Source organism: Sphaerodactylus townsendi, linkage group LG05 (genome assembly GCF_021028975.2).
Source record: "Sphaerodactylus townsendi isolate TG3544 linkage group LG05, MPM_Stown_v2.3, whole genome shotgun sequence".
Lineage (NCBI taxonomy): Eukaryota > Metazoa > Chordata > Lepidosauria > Squamata > Sphaerodactylidae > Sphaerodactylus > Sphaerodactylus townsendi.
Window position 1 is genome coordinate 11,841,289 of NC_059429.1, and position 22,846 is coordinate 11,864,134.

Below are 22,846 nucleotides of genomic sequence, written 5' to 3' on the forward strand. Positions count from 1 at the left end.
CAGCTTCCTGACGGTAAAGAATGCTTGACAGTGGACTACGTTGCCTCGGAGTGTGGTGGAGTCTCCTTCTTTGGAGGTTTTTAAACAGAGGCTGGTTGGCCATCTGTCAAGGTGCTTTGATTGTGTCTTCCTGCATGTCAGGGGATTGGACTGGATGGCCCTTGGGGTCTCTTCCAACTCTATGATTCTATCAAACTAGGGCACGGTGGGATTTTCCTGGACCTGCTTGTATATGCACCTTTTTGAAAAAACACTCCAATGGGAGCTGACAGGAGATGGGGGCTACACATTTGAGGGTCCATAACTTTGGCCCCCATGAACCAAACTTCACCAAACCTGGGTGGTATCCTCATCAGAGTCTCCTAAAGATACTCTGAAACGTTGGTGCTGCTAGCTTAACAATTGCACTCCTGACAGCAGGCACCCCCACAAGGGGCAGGCCTAGATGTCTTAACTAGAAACATGCTGCAGTGAGGATGTTGGAACCTGGATGAAAAGGTGCCGATTCTTTTGAAACTTGGTTGTATCTAGATTAAATGTTCAGTGGGAATTTGGCCCATGAATCTGAACAGGTACAAGTACCCTTATGAACCCAGCTTTCAAGGTTTGGCCTGACCAAGGTCTGGTCCTTTTCTTACCAACTTGTTTTCAATGAGGTCACAGACAATTTTGTTGTTGAAATACTCAATGGGGGTCCACTTGATCCCTTCCTGCACATATTCTTCCTAAGGCCAAAACAAAACAAAACAAATGTAAGGATGACCTAGAACCCTTCCCAGAGGAAAGGTTATCATTTTGAGAAAGAACTCCAACTAGGGGGCTTTCCCCACTGACAGAGCTGAACTGGTTTCTACCTAGGTTCGCCTCAGTGAATCCCCACTGCCACCGAGCTCAACATTGTTTTGTCTCAGTTCCTCCCCCCTCAGAACTGCGACATCCTTGTCGCAGTTATGAACTACACTTTTCTGCCGGAACAAGGTCGATACCGCTTCGAAGCGGGGAAGCATCGAAACGACACTTCATCTGTTCAACCAATCACAAGCCGCTTTTGTGGCATGTGCAGAACGGGAGAGTCGTGGCGGGCAGAAAGCGCATGTAACTGTAAACTGTAAACTGTGAACTGTAAAAAAAAAAAAAAGAACGCTCCCGTTTCCCGCCGTAACACAAGCGCCAATCACGATTGAGGAGCGAATCAGGCACCAAGATGATCCCGCTCACCTAGCTCAGTTCCAGGGGGCCAACTCAGTTGCTGTGGGGACAGCCTGGAATCGCCCTCCACTGAAGGGAACCAAGTCGACCTTAGCTCCCTTCTGTAGTGGGGAAGTGCTCTAGGAAAGAATAGGGGGCAACATATGCGATTGCTGTGCCTGCTGTGGAAACACATCTACACACCATTTAGATCAGAAGAGTTTATTCAGGACAGACCAGAGAAAGTTCTACAAATAATCTGTGGAACTCACTGCCACTGGACCTAGCAGCGAGGGCCCTGAAAGGGACACCGGTGGCACTCATTCAACCAGTGCCTCAACAGCTGCACTGCATCTGGGCAGAGCACTGTCAGGACCAAGCCTATCAATTGTCTGTGATGTCTTGTTGTAAAGAATTGCAAATGCTTCCTCTGTAAATGCTCTGTTTCCTCTCCCCTGGCAATTCCTCATGCCAGCCCCTCCCAAGTGGGAAGGTGCTAACATTCCCAGGCTTTGAAGTTCTGTAGTGCAAATGTTATTGACCCCAGGAAACACATTTCCATGGAATCAGAAATGGGGATTGAAGGATATAACTCTGATCTAAGCTGGAGTTTAGATCCAGCTTCAAGTCACCCCACGCCTAGAAATAAACTGCTTTAGGACTTTCCCACAGTCTCTGTTATTTCCACGTTCGAGAGCCTGACAAGCACTGGATCAGATTCAAGGTTCTTGTACAGTCCTAAAAGGTCTGGGTGCTGCGTCTCTACAGGACTGTTTCTCCTGGCATGGTCCCCAAAAGGCGCTTTGGTCTTCGAACAGTAATCTATTGGTGGTCCCCAGTCCTATAGAAGTTCAGCTAGCCTGAACCGAAGCAGGGCCTTTTCAACCCTGGACCCAGTCTGGTGGAACTCTCTATCTAGAGAGACCAAGGCCCTGTTGAATCCTATGCAGTTCCACAGGGCCTGTAAGACAGAGTTGTTCCACCAGGCATATGACTGAGGCATCTACGGTACCATCTGGCCTCTCCCTCCTCCCCCCGTTGCTGTACACTGAGTCCGTGGACAACCCCCGTAGGATCCGATGTATTTTTCACCATCTGGTGGGCCACTGCGAGTAGCAGAGTGCTGGACTAGATGGACTCTGGTCTGATCCAGCAGGCTCTTTCTTATGTTCTTAGAGACTTCGGACCGCCATACGGTGTTTTCAACTTCCCAGGGCCCAAGGGAACAGCGGTTGTGAGCCCATTACTTCACAAATACAATCCTTCCCCCTAAATATTTAGCATCCCTGCTGCACGCTGTAGACCTCACCTGCTCTGCTTTGAGGGTCAGCTCAATGAAGATTTGTTGAAGTTTTTCATTCACAAAGTTAATGCAGAATTGTTCAAAGCCATTTCTCTGAAAAGGAGAGGGAGAAGAGGGAGATTCCTGGCAAAGCTGTCTTTGTCGAAGAGAACTTCCGGTAGAAGATTGTTAAATTACGACAGGTGTAGAACAAGTGATTTTTTTCCCCCTTCCTTTTTCAAAATACTAGAATTTGGGGGTACGTGATGAAGCTGATGGATGGTTGTCTAGATGAAAAAAGGCCCTTTATTATTATTATTATTAATTAAATTTAGTATACTTTACACAATGCATAACTAAATAACAGAATTCATTGCCTCAACTTTATTAGGAACGAGGCGATTAGCCATGATGGCTAAGTGGAGCCTCCATGTTCAGAGGCAATGTACCTCTGAACACCAACTGGTGGGGGCTATGGCCTCTGTGACCCTGACTGTGGGCCTTCTGGGGCATTTGATAGGATATGGAATGCTGGACTGGATGGCTTCTGTGGTCTGACCCAGCAAAACTCCCTTTGATATTCTTATGATTGGGGTTTGTTTATCTATCTATCTATCTATCTATCTATCTATCTATCTATCTATCTATCTATCTATCTATCTATCTATCTATCTATCTATCTATCTATCTATCTATCTATCTATCTATCTATCTATCTATCTATCTATCTATCTATCATCTATCTATCTATCTATCTATCTATCTATCTATCTATCTATCTATCTATCTATCTATCTATCTATCAATCAATCAATCAATCAATCAATCAATCAATCAAGGGATTACCAGTTCTGGGTTGAGAAATACCTGGAGATTTGGGGGTGGAGACTCAGGAGGGCTGGGTTTGGGGAGGGACCTCTGTAGGATATAATGCCATAGATTCCACCCTCCCAAGCAGTGGCATACCACCCATTGGGCAAAGTGGGCAGTTGCCCAAGGTGCAGAAATTTTTCGTCACGTGGAGGCACCTGATTTCTAAGCCCCGCCCACTCTGGCTAAGCCCTGCCCACTCTGTACAGTGGGCCACAAGCCACCAGAGGCAGAGCAAGAGGACAGGGAGCTCCGCCTCCGATGAACTTGGGCTGCTGGGGCTGTCTGAGAAGGGTGAGTGCCGCGGCCAGGGTGCTCCGCCCATGTGGGGGCATCAAACTCAGGTTTTGCCCAGGGCGCCAGTTTGCCTAGGTACGCCACTGCTCCCAAGCAGCCATTTTCTCCAGGGTAACTCATCTTAATCATCTGCAGATCAATTATAATAGTGAGAGAACTCATAATTTGACTCGTGCTGCCAAGACAACCTGTTCTCCGACTACATTATTAATCCCATGCGAGCGAGGAATTATGGCAGCATATCTTCGTCTGCTGATTAATCCCACCCAGAGGAGAGCCTCGGCTACTGCAAGATGTAATGTGCTGCCATCGAAAGCTCTGCTGGAGGGAAGATTTAAGAATATGGAACGTGCTAAAAAGAGTTTGTTCCATGTAATGATATGACCTCACGGGTTGAAACACTTGGACCATTCTCCCCTTCAGTTTCTATGCCCTAAATACAATAAGATACACATGAAATACATGAATTCCATTTTCTTGCAGTGTTCTCAGTGGCAGGAGTGTTATAAGATACCCAATCTCCTGAACAGCTCCGATGGGCTCTTTTGTGAGACTGTTGCAAATTTTATACTGGAAATTAGTAATTTTAACTGTATTTCTTAACCTTGTTTTGTTTTAAAATCTTGTCCTGTTTTATATGCCAATAAAGGCTTGTGTTGTTGTTGTTAGTGAGAGAACTCCAGCTGTCACCTGCAGGTTGGCAACCTATTGTGATATAGATTTTTAGCTTCGCCTTTTTCCAGTTCAGGAGACAGAACGCACACAGAAGGGATTATGAAGGAAATAATCAAAAGTTGGGCCAGATTCTGTCTGTTTCACCCTTATTGTTGTCGGCATGCTCTGGTGACTTCAATGGTAGGAAACCGACTAGTTAAACATTTCTTTTCTGGGCAATTGTTCCCAGTAGCCATCTTTGAAGAAAGCAAAACCTACCTGAAATATTTCAAACCCATAAATGTCTAGCACACCCACGCTGTACTCTTCGTTTGGTTTCCGCATGGCCTTGTTGATGGACTGCAGGTGGAGAAGATCAGAGGGTGGGGAAGAAAGAATCAAGGAGGGTTATCTTTAGGTACACGCAGCCACACAGTTAACATCGAAGGAAAAAAAATCTCATTCGTCTGGAAACAATAAATCGGCTATCGTCTTGTCTGCAAAGAATCCCGTGTTGCCTTTGGCACTCAAAGAACAATAGAGTTGAAACTGATCAATTATGTTGTCCAATGTTATTTAAAAAGTCTTATACGATGATGGTACCCTCAGTTTTGCTCGCTTGACTTCGGTTTTCGCCGGGTTTCGGCTTTTCATTGACTTTTTTCTGGAGCAAAATTTGTCTCTCGGTTTTCGATACGATTTGCCTCAGTGCCATTCCTCAAACCCAGAAAAATTAGCCTACACGAAAACAGAAAACCCACAAAAAAGTCCAACGGAAAACTGGAACCGGCTGGGGTTTGAGGGAAGTTTCAGCCAGGGAGGCAGAGGAGAGCTCTTATTTGGTGCTGTGACCTCCCCCTGATGGCACTGCCCAAATAAGTGAGCTCCCTCTGCCTCCCCAGCTGGGTTTGAGGAGCTCAATTAATAATCGTCTCCAGGCACTTTTTGGAGTGCCTCCAATGGATTAATTGGATTTACATTGATTCCTATGGGAAATGGTGCCTTGGTTTTCATCGATTTTGGTTTTCGTTGATTCCTTTCGGACCAATTATCAACGAAAACCAAGGTACCACTGTACTTTTATACAAGCCCTTGGCATTCAAAGAACAATAGAGTTGAAACTGATCAATTATGTTGTCCAATGTTCTTTTAAAAGTCTTATACTTTTATACAAACCCTGCCCCCAACAGAACTTGTTCAAAAACAAAAAAAAACCCCATAGAGTTGGTTGGAGGTGAAAGAGAGACGACCACTTTGTTGAATACTCTCAGAGGAATCCAGTGGCTTCCCAGAGCAGTGGTTCCCAACCTTTTCTCACTTGTGTAGCCCTTGGCAACCCATTTCCCTAAAATTGTACCACCATATTAGCAAACCCATCGCATCATTTTTTTCGCATACTCCTTAAATGCTCAGGTACTTACCCTTGGGGGTAAGCAAGCCCCAGTTTGGGAACCACTGTCCTGGAGTCTTCTTTTTAAAAATCTTATATGGGCTTTGTGCTGTCTGGTTCTCTTCCCGTATTCCCACCTGCCCCTAAAGATGGTCTAGAGTTCACCAGAAGAAGACTGATTACCTCCACGAGGAAGTCAAAGACGCGAGAGTAGAGGCCCTTTGCGAGGGCGTCACGGGTATAGGACGCTTGCTCGATGTTCAGAGTCACGTTGATGGTCTCTGAGCGGCCTCCCCATTTGCTGTCCATCTTCCTGCTTGTCAACTTTTCATTAAGGCGGGTCTGGTCAATCCCCAAGAGGTAGGCGGGAAAAGCGAGGGCTATAACAGAGGGAAGTCGGCAGTGGAGTCTCTCCCAGAAGGGGGGGGGGGTTATTACTGATAAAATTTGTGTAGGTTCCTCCAAGTTTGGAGCATCCAATATTGCATTAATCTCAAAAACCAGTTTGAGAGTCAGCGCAGTGTTGCGGTTAAGCATGTAGGACTAGGATCTGGGAGATCAGGGTTTGAATCTCCACTCGTCCCACTGTCTCAGCCTAAACTACCTCATAGGGTTGTTGTTAGGATAACATGGAGAAGATAATAATCAAAACAGTTCTGTGAGGTGGATGGTGCTGAGGGATAGCTACTGGTCCAAGGTCTCTCAGGGAGATTCCGCACTCACTAACTCAACCTAGGTTCGACCTAGGTACTTCCCACATCCGGCGAGTTCCACATGTGTCTGTTCCTGCTCTGCTCTGTCCTGCCGTTAAATTTCCGACTCCACCAGGGAGGTACAGTTTTTTTGGGCGAACCCAGGTCGAAGCTGGTAAAGTGGGGAATCTCCGTCGCCTCGATTCGCCCATTCAGCCAATCACAGATGATTTTCTTGGGCATGTGCGGAATGGGAGACTTGCGCCGGCAAAAAGCATGCCTCCCCGCCCCGCTTCTGTATAGAAGCGATGGCCATGCGCATTAACAGAGGCCAAATTACATGCTGCTCATAGCAACGCAGCAGCCTATCAGGAACGAGGAGCGAATGACGCACCGAGGTGATCCCGCCCTCTGAGCTCGGCTCCAGCAGGACGACCTCAGCTGCTGTACGGAGTAATGGAGGAATCGACCTAGCTTGGCAATTTCAGCCCGACGGGACGAACCTAGGTTGAGTTAGTGAGTGCGGAATCGCCCTCAGTGAGCTTCAGGACAGAGTGGGGATTTCTACCTGTGTCTTCTCAGACCTACTCCAACCACACAACCCCAGCTGATGAGAAGTCATTTCTTATCATGTAGAATGCAGCATATAGAATCTCACTTCTTGAAGGTTTCTCGCAATTTATGGTCAATTCGCATCCCATAAAGTATCGCTGGGGGTAAATTAATGGACGGGTGGCATTAATTAGTAAGTTCACCCTTATCACAGTATTTGGGGTAAAGAGATTTGAGTCATGTTTAGGTTAGATCAGGGGTCCTTAACCTTTTCAATCTGTGGGCACCTTTGGAATTCCGAGACACAGTCACAAAATGGCTGCCATTTGAGGTGGAGTCACCCACAAAATGGCTGCTGCAGAGGCAGAAAGACACACAGAGAGGAAACCCAAGCACAGGGTACAAGAGGAGTAATTTTTAAAAACACATAATGAAGAGGAGTAAGAGAGAGAATTAAAAAAGGCAACACTGTGGTGACAGATGCCACTGAAACAATATGATTTTAATTTGAACAGCCAATCAAAAGCCCCGCTGACCAGGAACCCCACCCGACCCCTTCTGTTTTATAAACGCTTGATGGATGGCCAGGAAAGCTGTTTGAGGGCAACATGCGGGGGACCCCCTGGGTTAACCCCGTGTAATTACTCACAGTCAGGAATCTCCACCTGGGCGTAATTGCCTTGTTCCTGGAATCCGATATTGCCAAGATGAAGAATACCAGCCACAATCTGTAGCACAAGCTGCTGCTCTTGACCCGGGATGCCAATCACATGCATGGCATTCTGGTCAGGGTGGGTGAGGAGGGGAAGCCCGGAAGAGAACAGAGAGAGAAAGATGGTTCTCAAGGACGAATCCTGGGCACCAGAACCAAGCGTTTGCTTTGCAAATTCCGTCTGCTCACCATAGTCTCCTGGAATTCGCTTCGGTCATCGGTGCCATCGACTTTGTATGTTTCTGACTGATTTAGGTAATAGTAATAGTCAGGATTCACAAGCCCCAGGTTTTGTTTCTGTTCCTGCGAAGCCCCTTCAATGACCTGTTAAGAAAAGAGGGATGGACTATACCAGTGGTTCTCAACCTTCCTAATGCCATGACCCTTTAATACAGTTCCTCATGTTGTGGTGACCCACAGCCAGTGTTGGGATCCAAAAATTTTAGTAACAGGTTCCCATGGTGGTGGGATTCAAACTGTGGCGTAGCGCCAATGGGGCTGGGCAGGGCACGATGGGGGCGTGGCCAGGCATTCCGGGGGCGGGGCATTCCTGGGTGGGGCTGGGGCAAGGACGCAGCCGCTGCGCCAGTCCTTGGGGGGGAAACGAATGCACGTCGGCGCAGGCTGCCACACACGCCGGTGCACCTCCTGCTAGACTGTTTCAAGTTCTGCGCACTACTGCTGAGAGGAGGGGCGTAACTAAGGCAAAATCACCAATTAGTAACCCCCTCTCGGCACACACAAATAATTGGTAACCTACTCTCGGGAACCTGTGAGAACCTGCTGGATCCCAACCCTAACATTTATCCATTTTACAGATGGAGAACACAGATGCAGAGAGTCTTAGGCGACCCCTGTGAAAGGGTCGTTCGACCCCCAAAGGGGTCCCAACCCACAGGTTAAGAACCACTGGACTATACCTCAGCAGGCAGAGCCGCTGCTTGGTATACAAAAGGTTCCAGGTTCAAGTCCTGGCAGCTACACTGGAAAGGACCTTATGGAGTAGGTGTTGGTAGAGTAACTGGCAGGACAATTATGGGGAGGGGCACCATCCTGGCAGAAAAATTAAAGAGAAAAATAAAGCCCTGGCTGCCTCCCAGAAGTTCTGACCATAGAGTTCATGGCGATTCCTAGAAGGAAAAAACCTACTACACCAGACTGTAGTCTACGGAAAAAGGACAAGCACAATAAGTATATGAGCAAAGGTGTTTTATTAGATGGTGTCTTATAATTCCTACAAGTGTACAACGTACACAGGTGGTGGCTGGAGATCTCCTGAGATTACATCCGATCTCCAGGTGAGGTCAGTTCACCTAGAGCAAATCGCCACTTTGGAAGGCAGACTCTATGGCATTATATCCCACTGAAGCCCCTCCCCAAACTCCACCCACTCTAGGCTCTACCCCAGAGGCGTACTGCCTATGGAGATATGGGGCCACCCATGTCGCTGGGTGCACGCCTGTGGGGCGCCCAGCAGGCTCCTGCCCCTACTCACCCCCCCACCCACCGCCACTGTTCACTGGCCGGCTGGCCGGTCATCTCCCTCACTCACTGTTTACTTTCCCCACATGCCCTGAGGCTGGGCTTCAGGGAAGCTGCCGCTCAGGCAGCCTGTCTCTATGATTTCTTAAAAGGGCAATGCTCCAAAGATTGCTTAAGCTTCAGCAATCTTTGGAGCATTGCCCTTTTAAGAAATCATAGAGACAGGCTGCCTGAGCGGCAGCTTCCCTGAAGCCCAGCCTCAGAGCCTGCGAGTGCTGCGTGCTTACTCGCAAGTAAGCGGGCCTCTGCAAGGGGGGCGCCCAGAGGTTTTTTAGTCTCCGGACACCATTTAGACCTGGTACGCCACTGCTCTACCCCCAAAATCTCCAGGTATTTCCCAACACGGACATGACAACTTTAGGTGGAGATGGGGGTGTGGAGTGCCTAGTGGGGAGGTCATCTCTAGCTTCTAGCAAATGCCTGGCGAGACACAATTGGGATGCCAAACATGCATTCAATGTCATGTGACTCATGCACTCCTCCAAGTGGTTCCCAAGCCCATATCTCATGTGCCTCTGGTTGCCATACCTGATAGTAAATGTGGAAGTTCCTCTCGCTCTCGTTCTGGCTTACCACTCGGGATTTTTCCAGCAGGAAGTTGGAGATTTTCCCTCCGTCTGGCTCACCTCCTCGACTGAACTGGATCTCAAAATATTTCCCCTGGTGGATGATATGGCAACTCTGGCAGGACTGTCGTTTGCATATCGTATGAATTGTGTAGGGCTTTTGGATCCGCACATGACCCTAAAGAGCTTTACTGAAGCTCGTTGTGCAACAGATGAGTTGTACACCTGTGGAGCACGTTGCACACATTCCCAAGGGCACGCCTCTCAAATACAAGCAGTGGCAGAATTAAAATAATTTAACAACTGGTGGTTTGCAAGCACCATTTTAACAACCGGTTCTGCTGAAGTGGTGTGAACCGGCTGAATCCCACCACTGGATACAAGTATGCTCGGATTAAAAACATGGCTAAAATTCTGCGCTCGGGGAAGCCAGAACTGCATGCAAAGAAAAGGTGCCCCATGTAGCCTGACAATTTCTGCAAATTAAGCACATTTGTATGATTGCTCTATTGAAGCAGCAGTGGCGTAGGAGGTTAAGAGCTCGTGTATCTAATCTGGAGGAACCGGGTTTGATTCCCAGCTCTGCCGCCTGAGCTGTGGAGGCTTATCTGGGGAATTCAGGTTAGCCTGTACACCTGCCCCACACGCCAGTTAGCGTGACAGGCCCAGCTGCAGCTTCTCGGAGCTCTCTCAGCCCCACCTACCTCACAGGGTGTTTGTTGTGAGGGGGGAAGGGCAAGGAGATTGTAAGCCCCTTTGAGTCCCCTGCAGGAGAGAAAGGGGGGATATAAATCCAAACTCTTCTTCTTCGTCTCTTCTTCTTTTGCTTAAAATCTTGCTTATAACTTGCAAAAAACTTGATCAGTCCCTCTGAATTCAGTGGGTGCTACCCGGACTAGAAACCATATGGATTGGAATCTTGATTTTAAAGAGGGTGGGGAGTATCTTGGGAAGGTGAAGTTCTGGACCTTCGACTATAGTTGCCCTTTTACTGCATTCTTACAGAACTGCAGGAATATTTATAGTGCTGCCCCTCCTAACCCTTATATTTATTTTCTTAAATACTGATTAACTCATGTATGGTTAATGTGGATCTTACTCTATTCAACCAGGAGTTTTTGATCCTGAAAGGAGGCTGGCTGGCAAAAAAGCATTTTTAAAGCAACCTCTGAGCTTAGAGTTTTGGGGGAGGGTGGTGTTTTGAAAGTCAAACTGAAAGAAGAATATGGCTTTTATTAAAACAGGAAAATATCAACTGGGTTGCAAAAGGCTGCAACAGTAACCGGACTGAAACTTTCAAGGTTGTTGCTTAAACCTCTCTTCCCTAAATCTTGACCCAGGGGTGGACCCTCAAATGTCTGCCCCCCGCCCCCCAATACCCGACAAAGACTTACAAATCGGCTGGAATTATTGTTCCGGACAGTCTTGGCGTTACCGAAGGCTTCTAGCAACGGGTTAGACTGGAGAATTATATCTTTGACATGCTAAAAAGACAGAGAAATACCATCCATTGGAAAGGGGAGGGGGGAACAAAAAGGAAGAGAATATTACATTACAAGCCTTTGCATCAGGGTGCTTGCCTCTGAATGATCTGACTGTATTATCTGAGACTTTTAAGGAAACAACCACTGAATGAAAAGCTGCTGGTGACCTTCTACCGTTGTGCCATAGAGAGTGTCCTGACGTACTGCATCTGTGCGTGGTTTGCCAGTTGCACAGCGGCAGATAGGAAGGCGATCCAAAGGGTGATCACCACTGCCCAGAGGATTATTGGCTGCCCTCTCCCCTCTTTGGAAGAACTCTATAATTCCCGCTGCCTAAATAAAGTTCAGAATATTCTGAAGGACCCGTCTCATCCGGCATACTCTCTTTTTGAACTGTTACCATCTGGCAGACGATATAGGATTATAAAAACAAGGACAAATAGGCTTAGAGATAGTTTCTATTCTAGAGCTGTGGCTATACTGAACTCCATGGTTTCGTGTTGCTGTGTAGGGATGAGTGGAGGAAGGGGAATATGAGGATGGGGTGTGAGGTCTGAAATAGTGTGCATCGGGGGAATGTTTGTAAATTTTGTTGTGTGTGCACAATGACAATAAATGCTTCATCTTCTCCTTCTCCTTCTCCTTCTCCTTCTCCTTCTCCTTCTCCTTCTCCTCCTCCTCCTCCTCCTCTTCTTCTTCTTCTTCTTCTTCTTCTTCTTCTTCTTCTTCTTCTTCTTCTTCTTCTTCTTCTTCTTCTTCTTCTTCTTCTTCTTCTTCTTCTTCTTCAAACATTCCTCACCGCCAGATACTTAATAGCACGAAACTGCTGAACAGGACTTTATCAGGAAACTTCATTATATTCAAAAAGGTCCTGCCATATTTCTTTCTACTGAATGCTTACTGCTTACGCAGGCCTGGGAATGTTTACCCTTTACTCTTTCCCTGTACCAGTCAGCCCTTATCTCTGCTGCTACAAAGAAGAAGGCTGGTGGTGAAGCTGAAGTGTTTTCATCCCAGTTCTCACTGACTGAGGAATGTGGGGCTTTCCCCACTACAGAAGGGAGCTAAGGTTGACTCGGTTCCCTTCAGTGGAGGGCGATTCCAGGCTGTCCCCACAGCAACTGAGTTGGCCCCCTGGAACCGAACTAAGTGGGCGGGATCATCTTGGTGCCTGTTTTGCTCCTCGATCGTGATTGGTGCTTGTGTTATGGCGGGAAATGGGAGCGTTCTTTTTTTTTACAGTTTTTACAGTTTACAGTTACATGCGCTTTCTGCCCGCCACGACTCTGCCGTTCTGCACAAGCCACAAAAGCGGCTCGTGATTGGTTGAACGGATGAGGTGTCGTTTCAATGCTTCCCCACTTCGAAGCGGTATTGACCTTGTTCCGGCAGAAAAGTGTAGTTCATAACTGCGACAAGGATGTCGCAGTTCGGGGGGGGGGGGGGAAACTGAGACAAAACAATGATGTTGAGGAAAAACGCTTGGTGGCAGTGAAGAAGGAGTTCACTGAGGCTTAAACTCTAGGTAGAAACCAGTACAACTCTGTCAGTGGGGAAAGCCCCTATGTGTGCATATGAGTGAGGGACAATACCTTCCCGCTTTTATTTATTAATTATATTTTTAGACCACCCTCCCCAGTAGGCTCAGGGCGGTGTACATCATAATTAAAACATAAAATAAAATGTAAAACAGTAGTTCAATCTGTAATTTAAAACAATCAATATGGTGACAGTTTCCTCCCCCCAAACCAATCCGCTTATGCCGGGAGGGGGCTGTGATGACATGAGGGTGGGGTGGGATATCCCACGTTGGAAGTAAAAAGCCTGGTGGAACAGGTCCGTTTTACAGGCCCTGCAGAAACTTTGAAGGTTCCATAAGGCCCTGGTCTCCTTAGGGATCCTGTTCCACCAGGTAGGGGCCAGGGCTGTGAAAGCCCTGGCCCTTGTAGAGGCCAGCCAGATCTGTTTCGGGCTGGGGATTTCCAGCAGACGCTCCTCCGAGGACCAGAGGGCCCTAGAGGGGCAGTTTTGCATTGCACCTTTACATCCTGTCTTCCTTCTCTATAACACCCTGCCCTCCTTCTGACTGAAATATAAGGACTCTGTTCCTACTTGGACCTGTCAAAGGAGGCTTTGAGTCTCAAACGTTTATACCATGGAAATCTTCTTGGTCTTAAAGGTGCTTCTGGTCTCTTCTACTACAGACCAACCAGGCTACCCACTTGGAACTGACTTGGAGGAGGACACCTTTGACACCTTCCCTTGAAGAGCTGAATTTTCATTCTATGTAAACAATTACGGAGTGTCACAAAGGCGGGAGACCAATGAGGGTTCGAGGGGGAGGAGAAATCCCGTCCTCCCCTGCCTGTCTCTGCTCCTACGTCAGGTTCCCCAGGCAGTCATTTGGGTCTTGGACCCCTAAAGCTGGTCTTCCTTACAATCATTTTTTGGGGGGGAAATAGTTGCTTCTGGAAACAAAAGGATGCAGTCATTTCTCCTGTCCTTCTGGAGAAGGACAGAAGAAATTAAAGAAGGGGGAAGTGAGGTTGAGGCCGGCAGGGGAGATGTTGAGAAAGACGTCCATCCGCCAAGAAGACCCACCTGTACTTTCTCTCCACCCCCGGATACTTTGGAAATGTAGCCCATGATGTACTTGGCCGCCACTGTCTTCCCGGCTCCACTTTCACCACTAAAGAAGAAAACAAACAGGCTGTCAAACAGGGAGATAAAAGCACAAGAGGGAGAGAGATGGAAGCTAGGAAAAATTGCCTTGGGTCACAAGCCCACTGCTATGATGGTGTCTTAAATAATTATTCCAGAAATCAAACAGAAAGGTCCATTGACCTTCAAGACTGGGGATGAGGACAATGCCTGTATCATGGAGTTTGGGAAGAGGGGGTATTTCAGGGATTTGATGTCACTCTAGGACTTCTGTTTCTTCTATGTTCTATGGTATACTGTACAGCTTTTCCTCCAAAGCTGCCATTTCCTCCAGGGGAACTGAGCTCTCTGGTTTAGAAATCCGTTGAAATTCTGGGCTAGCTGGGCCCCTGCAGGAGGTTCGTAAGCAGAGGTGGGATCCAGCAGGTTCTCACCAGTTCCCGAGAGTGGGTTACTAATTATTCGTGTGTGCCGAGAGGGGGTTACTAATTGGGTCTGCTTTTCCGTTAGAAATCCCATTAGGTCCAAAAATCATAAAGTCCTGTTGTTTCCTATGTGGCTGGTTAGCGAAGGTCGTTGGGCTGTTTTAAAAACATGTTTTAGAAATATGGTAAAGTTCCTTGTTTAAGGAAAGTAGCCTTCTTTTGATTTCTAGAAACAAAATTAAGTATTTGAAAGTATTAAGTATTTGACAGGCAGTCAATTAGAGGAGAGGTAGTTGTTTCTGTTGGCAGTAGACTATAGGACAGTGGTGGCGAACCTTTGGCACTCCAGTTGTTATGAACTACAATTCCCATCAGCCCCTACAATTGGCCATGCTGGCAGGGGCTGATGGGAATTGCAGTCCATAACATCTGGAGTGCCAAAGGTTCGCCACCACGGCTATAGGACTTGCTATAAGGAGTTTAAATTATGGACAGAAAGATACCAGCTGGAAATTAGGAACTTTTTTTTTACAGTAAGAGTTTTTTACAGTAACAGAGAAATTATTAATGCCCCGCCCCTGGAATGCCTGGCCACGCCCCCGTCGTGCCCCACCCCACCCCATTGGCACTACGCCACTGTTTGAATCCCACCACCATGGAAACCTGTTACTAAAATTTTTGGATCCCACCACTGTTACTAAAATTTTTGGATCCCACCACTGTGAATCGTAAGCCTAGCTAGAATGACTGAATGAAATCTGAACAGAACCTCCATTTTTCATTGCTCGGGGTGGGAAGGAGGGGGGGGGCTGGGATTTTGTGCCCCTCCTTGTCAACTTCCAAGCTGGTCACTGTGGGAAATACCATGACTTTCTGTCTGATCCATCAGGGCCATGTTATCTTCTTAACCTAACAGAGCACAACTTTGTTCTTTTTTTTTAATGATGAGACCATTGCAACAGATCGGTTGCAGGATGTGGAGAAATTTCCTCTTTTGTGCTTGTTATGATCCAAAATGAGATTTATGCTACCTCAAATTAGGGTTGCCAGCAGCAACTGGCTAGCCCCTGGAGAACAACTGGAATGCCCCATTCTTCCTGAGTTCACCCAAAACTCTATGGGTAAATCCCTTAGTGTCACTCCCAGGGTGATGACATCACTTCTGGTTTGGTGCTGCACCTCCCTGTCTGTAGAATGTTGGCAGGGGCCTCGAGAAATAAATGGCAGATCTTCTGTTATAGTGGGAGGCCTGCCTTCCCTCTGCCCAAACTTGAATAAAGGTTAACGGTAAAGGCCAGTATCCCATAACCACAATGGGGTTCTATTTGTTTATCCTCCCCACCCAGTTTAGCTGGCTCCAGTTAATTTTTCTTTGCAAAGGACTTGCCCCATAGAGTTGTCAACCTCCAGATGGGAACTATAGAACTATAGACTTCCCAGAATTAGCACTGATCTCCTGACTACAAAGATGAGGCAACGGCAGCTTTGGAAGGGTTAGGATTAGGGTGGATCAAAGTTCACACTCGATCCACTGGGTCCCCCCGGCCACTAATTAATTTGTAATTTTATTAAATGTAATATCCCGCCCTATTACAGCCAGGACCAGGCTCAGGGTGGCTTACAAACGTAATTTAATATCGATCAAAAACAATTAATATAATTAATTACATTAAACCTCACAGGGTGTTTGTTGTGAGGGGGAAGGGCAAGGAGATTGTAAGCCCCTTTGAGTCTCCTGCAGGAGAGAAAGGGGGGGGGGTATAAATCCAAACTCTTCTTCTTCTTCTTCTTCTTCTTCTTCTTCTTCTTCTTCTTCTTCTTCTTCTTCTTCTTCTTCTTCTTCTTCTTCTTCTTCTTCTTCTTCTTCTTCTTCTTCTTCTTCTTCTTCTTCAACTTTAAAATGCCATAACAGTATTGATGGCGAATAAATGGGTATCCATGGGATGCCCTACATAGTCTAAAAACATTAATCATCCATGTCTGATGTCCATGTCCAATCCTTAACTATCGGGATGGGGAAGGGGTAGGGGAAATGGGGAGGCCAGTAAGATGGAATGGCCCCACGGCTGCCTCAACCAAAGGCCCTGTCTTGCAGGTCTTATGGAACGGGGTAAGGTCCTGCAGGGTCCAGATGTCAGCTGGGAGGGAGTTCCACCAGGCTGGGGTCAAGGCTGAAAAGACCCTAGTGCTGGTTGAGGTCAACCGAATGTCCTTGGGCCAGGGTCCACCAGAAGCTCAAAACACCAGAAGGTCAAAACAAGACAAGAAACCTTTAATGGCATAGCAACCACCAGAACAGGGATGTATTTACCCGGGGATGAGGGGTATCCTCGGTCCCCAGACGCCACTACTCCGGTCACGTGGGGTGTGTGTGCAAAATTGCCCCCCCCCCAAGTGACCAGGAAGACAGCAAGGACTTGGCCCCCCACGTGACCAGGAAGACAGAAGGTCAAAACGAGACAAGAAACCTTTAATGGCATAGCAACCACCAGAACAGGGGTGTACTTACCCGGGGACGAGGGGTATCCTCGGTCCCCAGACGCCACTACTCCGGTCGCGTGGGATGTGTGTGCAAAATTGGCCCCTCAGTGACCAGGACGACAGCAAGGCAGCAGGAAGTCCTGCTGCCTTGTCGTCTTTGGGTGCCCTTGACCCCGCCCATGTCATCATCGACATGGGCAGGGTCGAGGGCGCCCGACTGCCACCCCCCCTTGCTCCCGGCTGGGCTCTCAGCCGGCAGCTGGTAGTCCATTCTGCCCTCCCCTCCAGGGAGGCCAGGACAGATTGCCGTCTCTCGGCCTCTGGCAGCTGATTTTACAAGCACTGAGGCTGGGGGCGGGGGCACGCCCCACTTCACCCCTGGGGAGCAACGGGGGGTACCATTTGCCCTCGATACACCTTTGCACCAGAAGGTTACCTCAGGAGGAGCGAGAGCCCTCTGTAACCAGTATGGGGAGATGCGGTCCTGAACTTATGAGAGTCCCCGACCACTCAAGGAAGAGGAAGAGGAAGAGGAAGAGGAAGAAGAAGAAGAAGAAGAAGAAGAAGAAGAAGAAGAAGAAGAAGAAGAAGAAGAAGAAGAAGAAGAAGAAGAAGAAGAAGAAGAAGAAGAAGAAGAAGAAGAGTTTGGATTTATATCCCCCCTTTCTCTCCTGCAGGAGACTCAAAGGGGCTGACAATCTCCTTGCCCTTCCCCCCTCACAACAAACACCCTGTGAGGTGGGTGGGGCTGAGAGAGCTCCCAGAAGCTGTGACTAGCCCAAGGTCACCCAGCTGGCGTGTGTGGGAGTGAACAGGCTAATCTGATTTCCCCAGATAAGCCTCCACAACTCAGGCGGCAGACCTAGGAATCAAACCCGGTTCCTCCAGATTAGATGCACGAGCTCTTAACCTCCTACGCCACTGCTGCTTGAAAGTTATTAACAAACCCTTGAATGTGATCCGGAATTCAACTGGTAACCAGTGCAGGTGACGGAGCACAAAATGCGCGCTCTTACCTGATTATGACACATTGGTTTTCTCCATCAATGAGCATGTTGCGGTACATATTGTCCGTCAGCGCGTAGACGTGGGGTGGGTTTTCATACTGAGCCTAGAACATAACCAAAGGTGAACAGTCAGGGTTGATTTCTTTTTTTGAAAAAAAAAACTCTCCAAGGAAGGCTGAATTGCCGCCATTTCTCTTCTTCTACATATTAAATCCTGTTCAACTATTTTGCACGATACTTCCTGGTGGTTGTGGGTTTTCCAGGCTGTGTGGCTGTGGTCAGTTAGATCTTGTTCCTAACATTTCGCCTGCATCTGTGGCTGGCGTCTTCAGAGGTGTACCACAGAGGGAAGTCTGTTACACACTGTGTCCGGTGAGAAGGGAATGTTTTTAGTGGGGTATATACAATGGTGGGATCCAAAAATTTTAGTAACAGGTTCCCATGGTGGTGGGATTCAAACAGTGGCGTAGCGCCAATGGGGATGGGCGGGGCACGACGGGGGCGTGGACGGGCATTCCAGGGGCGGGGCATTAATAATTTCTCTGTTACTGTAAAAAACTCTTACTGTAAAAAAAAAGTTCCTAATTTCCAGCTGGTATCTTTCTGTCCATAATTTAAACTCATTATAGCAAGTCCTATCGTCTACTGCCAACAGAAACAACTACTTCTCCTCTAATTGACTGCCTGTCAAATACTTAATACTTTCCAATACTTAATTTTGTTTCTAGAAATCAAAAAAAAGATACTTTCCTTAAACAAGGAACTTTCCCATATTACTAAAACATGTTTTTAAAACAGCCCAACAGGGAGAATTATCCCGTTTTCTACCTTCGCTAACCAGCCACATAGGAAACAACAGGACTTTGTGATTTTTGGACCTAATGGAATTTCTAATGGAAAAGCAGACCCAATTAGTCACCCCCTCTCGGCACACACAAATAATTAGTAACCCACTCTCGGGAACTGGTGAGAACCTGCTGGATCCCACCTCTGGGTATATATCGTCCATGTCCCAGGGTAGGGAACCAGTCAGTAAGTATGTGGGTGGAACTTGCCATGCAAAGGTGTGGTTGATAGTATTGTATAGCGGATGGGGCGTTATATGTGACTGAAGAAGAGATGTTAGATTTATACCCTACTTTTGTCAACCATAAGGAGCTTAAAGCAGTTTACAAATTCCTTCCCTTCTTTTCCCCACAACAAACGTCTTGTGAGGTGGGTGGGGCTGAGAGAGTTCTGAAGGACTGTGACTGACCCAAGGTCACTCAGCGGGCTTTGTATGTAGGAGTGGAGAAACAAACCTGCTTCTCCAGATTAGAGTCTGCCACTCATGTGGAGGACTGGAGAATCAAACCCGGTTCTCCAGATTAGAATCCACTATTCTTAACCACTACACCATGCTGAGGCTCCTCTGGTCCTACAAACTCTTCCCCTTCCCCCAAATCTCCAGGAATTCCATAAACTAGCTCCTCCTGTGTCCTTTCAATAAAAAGCCACAACTTGCTTCTTCCTGAAAGCCATTTGTGTTTGTGGCCAAGTCCCAAGACCCTACTAAACACTCTACTAAAAAAATAAAGATGTAAGAAGACACAGCATCTCCACTTGGCCACAGGGTGCACATTGAGCATTCAAAGATCCCAGAGTGTGACCCATCAACTGACCCCCAACCCTTCTTTCTACTACTTCCCCTTCCCTTTAAATGTTTCCTTACAGCTCCTTGATACAGTTCGACTTCCCGGTCAGTGAAGTAGGGCATCTGTTTAAAGGGGTTGACGGAGATCAAAACTGGTCCAATGTAAGTCTGAATATCACTTGTTAAGGCTCATGCGATGTTATCGTTGTGTTTTATTTATATTTTTAATACATGTAAACAGAACAGAATAGAAAAAAAGGAAATAAAATTAACCTGGGGTGCTGTGTGGTTTCCGGGCTGTATGACTGTGTTCTAGTAGCATTTCCCCCCCGATGTTTTGCCTGCATCTGTGGCTGGCATCTTCAGAGGATCTGACGGTAGTAAAGCAAGTGGAATATATATACCTATATACCCTGTTTCCCCGAATATAAGACATCCCCTGAAAATAAGGCTTAGTCGAGGTTTTGCTGAAGTGCGAAATATAAGGCATCCCCTGAAAGTAAGATGTAGCAAAGTTTTTGTTTGGAAGCATGCCCGACGAACAGAACACAGAAAAATAAGACATCCCCTGAAAATAAGACATAGGGCAACTTTGGGAGCAAAAATTAATATAAGACACTGTCTTATTTTCGGGGAAACACGGTATACTCCATTTGCTTTACTACCATAAGATCCTCTGAAGATGCCAGCCACAGATGCAGGCGAAACGTCAGGAGAAAATGCTCCTGGAACACGGCCATACAGCCCAGAAACCACACAGCACCCCAGTGATTCCGGCCGTGAAAGCCTTCGACAATACATTAAAATTATCCTTATCCATCCAGTTGTGATTATATTCTGAGACAAAGAAACACACACACACACACACACACACACACACACACACATACTCTACACACTCATATACACACAAATATATATAATATATTCAACAGTGATATAATAAGCATTAAACTATAAATGATGATAACAGATACGAACAGTAAATGGTAATATAGTAATGGACACTAAACAGTGATTATTCTAGTATTCTAGACCGAAATAATAAAATACACCATATAATACTTAATAAACTCTATAACAATATTAAACAATATTGTAAACTGTAATGAAAGAAAATGATTTTAAAGCGTGCAGCAGCTATTGTTCCATACTTTCCAAATATTACATTCAATTTATCTATTGTGATCATTTTTCCATAATACAAACATTTTCCCAATAATACATACATTTTTCCATAATACACTCCCTAATACTTTTAACACATTTTCAATACAACATATACAGAATACTATTAATAATTCACATATATCCTTCTCTACTCAATTTTTAGAAATAGTGCAAATAATATGCTTTCTTGAGATTCTTTAATTGGTCTTTCGTTCACATGGACCGTTTATGCATGCACTACTTTACCCTGTTTGTTTCGCATCGGGGTTTCCCCACAGTTTTTTGTTTGCAGAAGGATTCTCCCCCTGCAAAGTGTGCTTGGCTGAGCTCATCCACTATTTTGCCCACCCACTGCTTCCTTGTTGTTTCTGTGCAACCTCCATTTGGGAAGGTTGCCTGCCACCTTTTCCTCCCCTGCTATCTTTGGTCATGCATTAGTTTGCGAGCCCGTGTCAACTTCTTGTCAATTTAACTGGATCTCTCATTCTATCTATGGACCTTCAGCATGAATTTTTTAAAAGCCCTTCTGATCATTTTGAAATGGTGTCCCAAAGAGTGGGTGGAACTGCTGTTGTGTGGGTGGGGGAAGGTGGAAGGGAGTCAGAAAACCTGAAGAAAGAAAGAGGGAAAGTCACAGTTTCAGAGAAATTGTAAGGATTCTCTGATCTGAAGGTGGCATGACTGCCAAAGAGGGGAAAATTTGTGCATAACCGAGAATCCAGCCCAAAGGGAATTTATGCTCAATGTGAAGGAGACTCCAAGTGCATGAATGACCATATTTTGTTAATTTTGCCGTTGGTGCATATTCAGCTAATTTATTTTATCTATTTATTAGGAATATCCAGTCCTTTCCCAGACTTCCTGGGATGGGCACTCTCTGTTTTTCATTTTGCTGCAAATATTACTCTGGCCACTGTTACCATATATCCAGAGGTGGGATCCAGCCGGTTCTCACCAGTTCCCGAGAGTGGGTTACTAATTATTTGTGTGTGCCGAGAGGGGGTTACTAATTGGGTCCGCTTATCCATCTCCACGCCCTTGCCTCCCCAAGAGGCATCCTGCCTTTGAACGTGAAGGTTCCATATAGCAATTGCAACTAATAATGTAACCCCCTGAACTGGGTTAATCCCTTTCAGGTACTGCAATTCATTGATTCTCAGCCTTTCGTACCTTTTATCTCACCAGTCTCTATCAAAGAACCTGTGTGTTTCACCACTGCTGTGTTCAGATTTGTGAGTTGGGCCATTTTCTATAATGTGATGATGATTTAGAAATGACCGGGTGCCAAAAAATTTTTTTGGGGTCATGGTGGGGTGGCTGCCCATGGCGGGGGGGATCCAACTCAGGTTTTGCCCAGGGCTCAGGTTTGCCTAGGCACGCCTCTGCCCCCTTTGCTGAGAGGGGGCTGGCGAGGGAACCTGTTACTAAAATTTTTGGATCCCACCACTGCATATATCTAAACAATTCTTCCAAAACAGCTTTCGGAGAACATTGATGAGGATATTGGAGGATTCATTCTTTTCCAGGTTGAATCTCAAGTTCTAAATAGTCTACCTCTGATTACATGGTTTCTATTTTACATTACCTTTTATGGATTTTTTTTAAAAAACCCACATGTAACTATGTAGACCTTCTTTTAAATCTACTATTTCTGATTTGTTGACTCACTCCTGAAATGCAGAAGTATTTCTCAGACATAGGGAAGAAGGGGTATATTTAAAGAAGAATCAAAAGGAAGACAGATTTCTGTTTTTGGGTATATTTTTGCTCTCCAAAGCAAAAGAACATGACTCCTCTGGATAAACCAGCTCCATCATAGGCAAAGACCAACGTGACCCACAGCGAAATATTTAACCTTGTAAGGGGCTACGTGGAAAACTGCTGATCCTGCCGTAATTACAAGAGACACATGCTTCTTCGTCATGTTATACTTGTTCAAAAGTGATGAGATTTGGCAAGTGCCAGTCACACAATCCAGGAATGAAGGAGTTAATTGATGCACGCTAATTAGTTAGTGAGGTCAGAAGTCACTGACCAGGTAATTGATACCTATTGGTCAAGCAGACCCAGCATGAACTACATGCAGTCCCACACGTAGGCATTAGATATATATTCTTTGTTACACTCTGCACGTGCTCAGTCGTAGCTTGTTAGCCATGTGATAGTCAAGTAGCAAGTTGGCCGAAGGAGCTAGCTAGTTGGAAATATATTTTCTGGTTTTCTATCCAAGTGACCCTTCC

The 22,846-nt window shown here is 46.4% G+C and overlaps 1 protein-coding gene across 1 annotated transcript in view; it reads right to left on the reverse strand.

Annotated features, from left to right (window-relative positions):
• Nucleotides 1–22,846, reverse strand: part of MYO1F (myosin IF) — a 71,358-nt gene that overhangs the window by 25,429 nt on the left and 23,083 nt on the right. The window contains exons 3-13 of the mRNA XM_048497177.1: nucleotides 19,515–19,604; nucleotides 17,813–17,907; nucleotides 13,831–13,918; nucleotides 11,140–11,229; nucleotides 9,708–9,839; nucleotides 7,827–7,961; nucleotides 7,575–7,707; nucleotides 5,865–6,061; nucleotides 4,571–4,651; nucleotides 2,498–2,584; nucleotides 639–725 (exon numbers count right to left, since the gene is read on the reverse strand). Coding sequence (XP_048353134.1) covers nucleotides 639–725; nucleotides 2,498–2,584; nucleotides 4,571–4,651; nucleotides 5,865–6,061; nucleotides 7,575–7,707; nucleotides 7,827–7,961; nucleotides 9,708–9,839; nucleotides 11,140–11,229; nucleotides 13,831–13,918; nucleotides 17,813–17,907; nucleotides 19,515–19,604 — 1,215 coding nt within the window. The remainder of the gene's footprint in view (nucleotides 1–638; nucleotides 726–2,497; nucleotides 2,585–4,570; nucleotides 4,652–5,864; nucleotides 6,062–7,574; nucleotides 7,708–7,826; nucleotides 7,962–9,707; nucleotides 9,840–11,139; nucleotides 11,230–13,830; nucleotides 13,919–17,812; nucleotides 17,908–19,514; nucleotides 19,605–22,846) is intronic.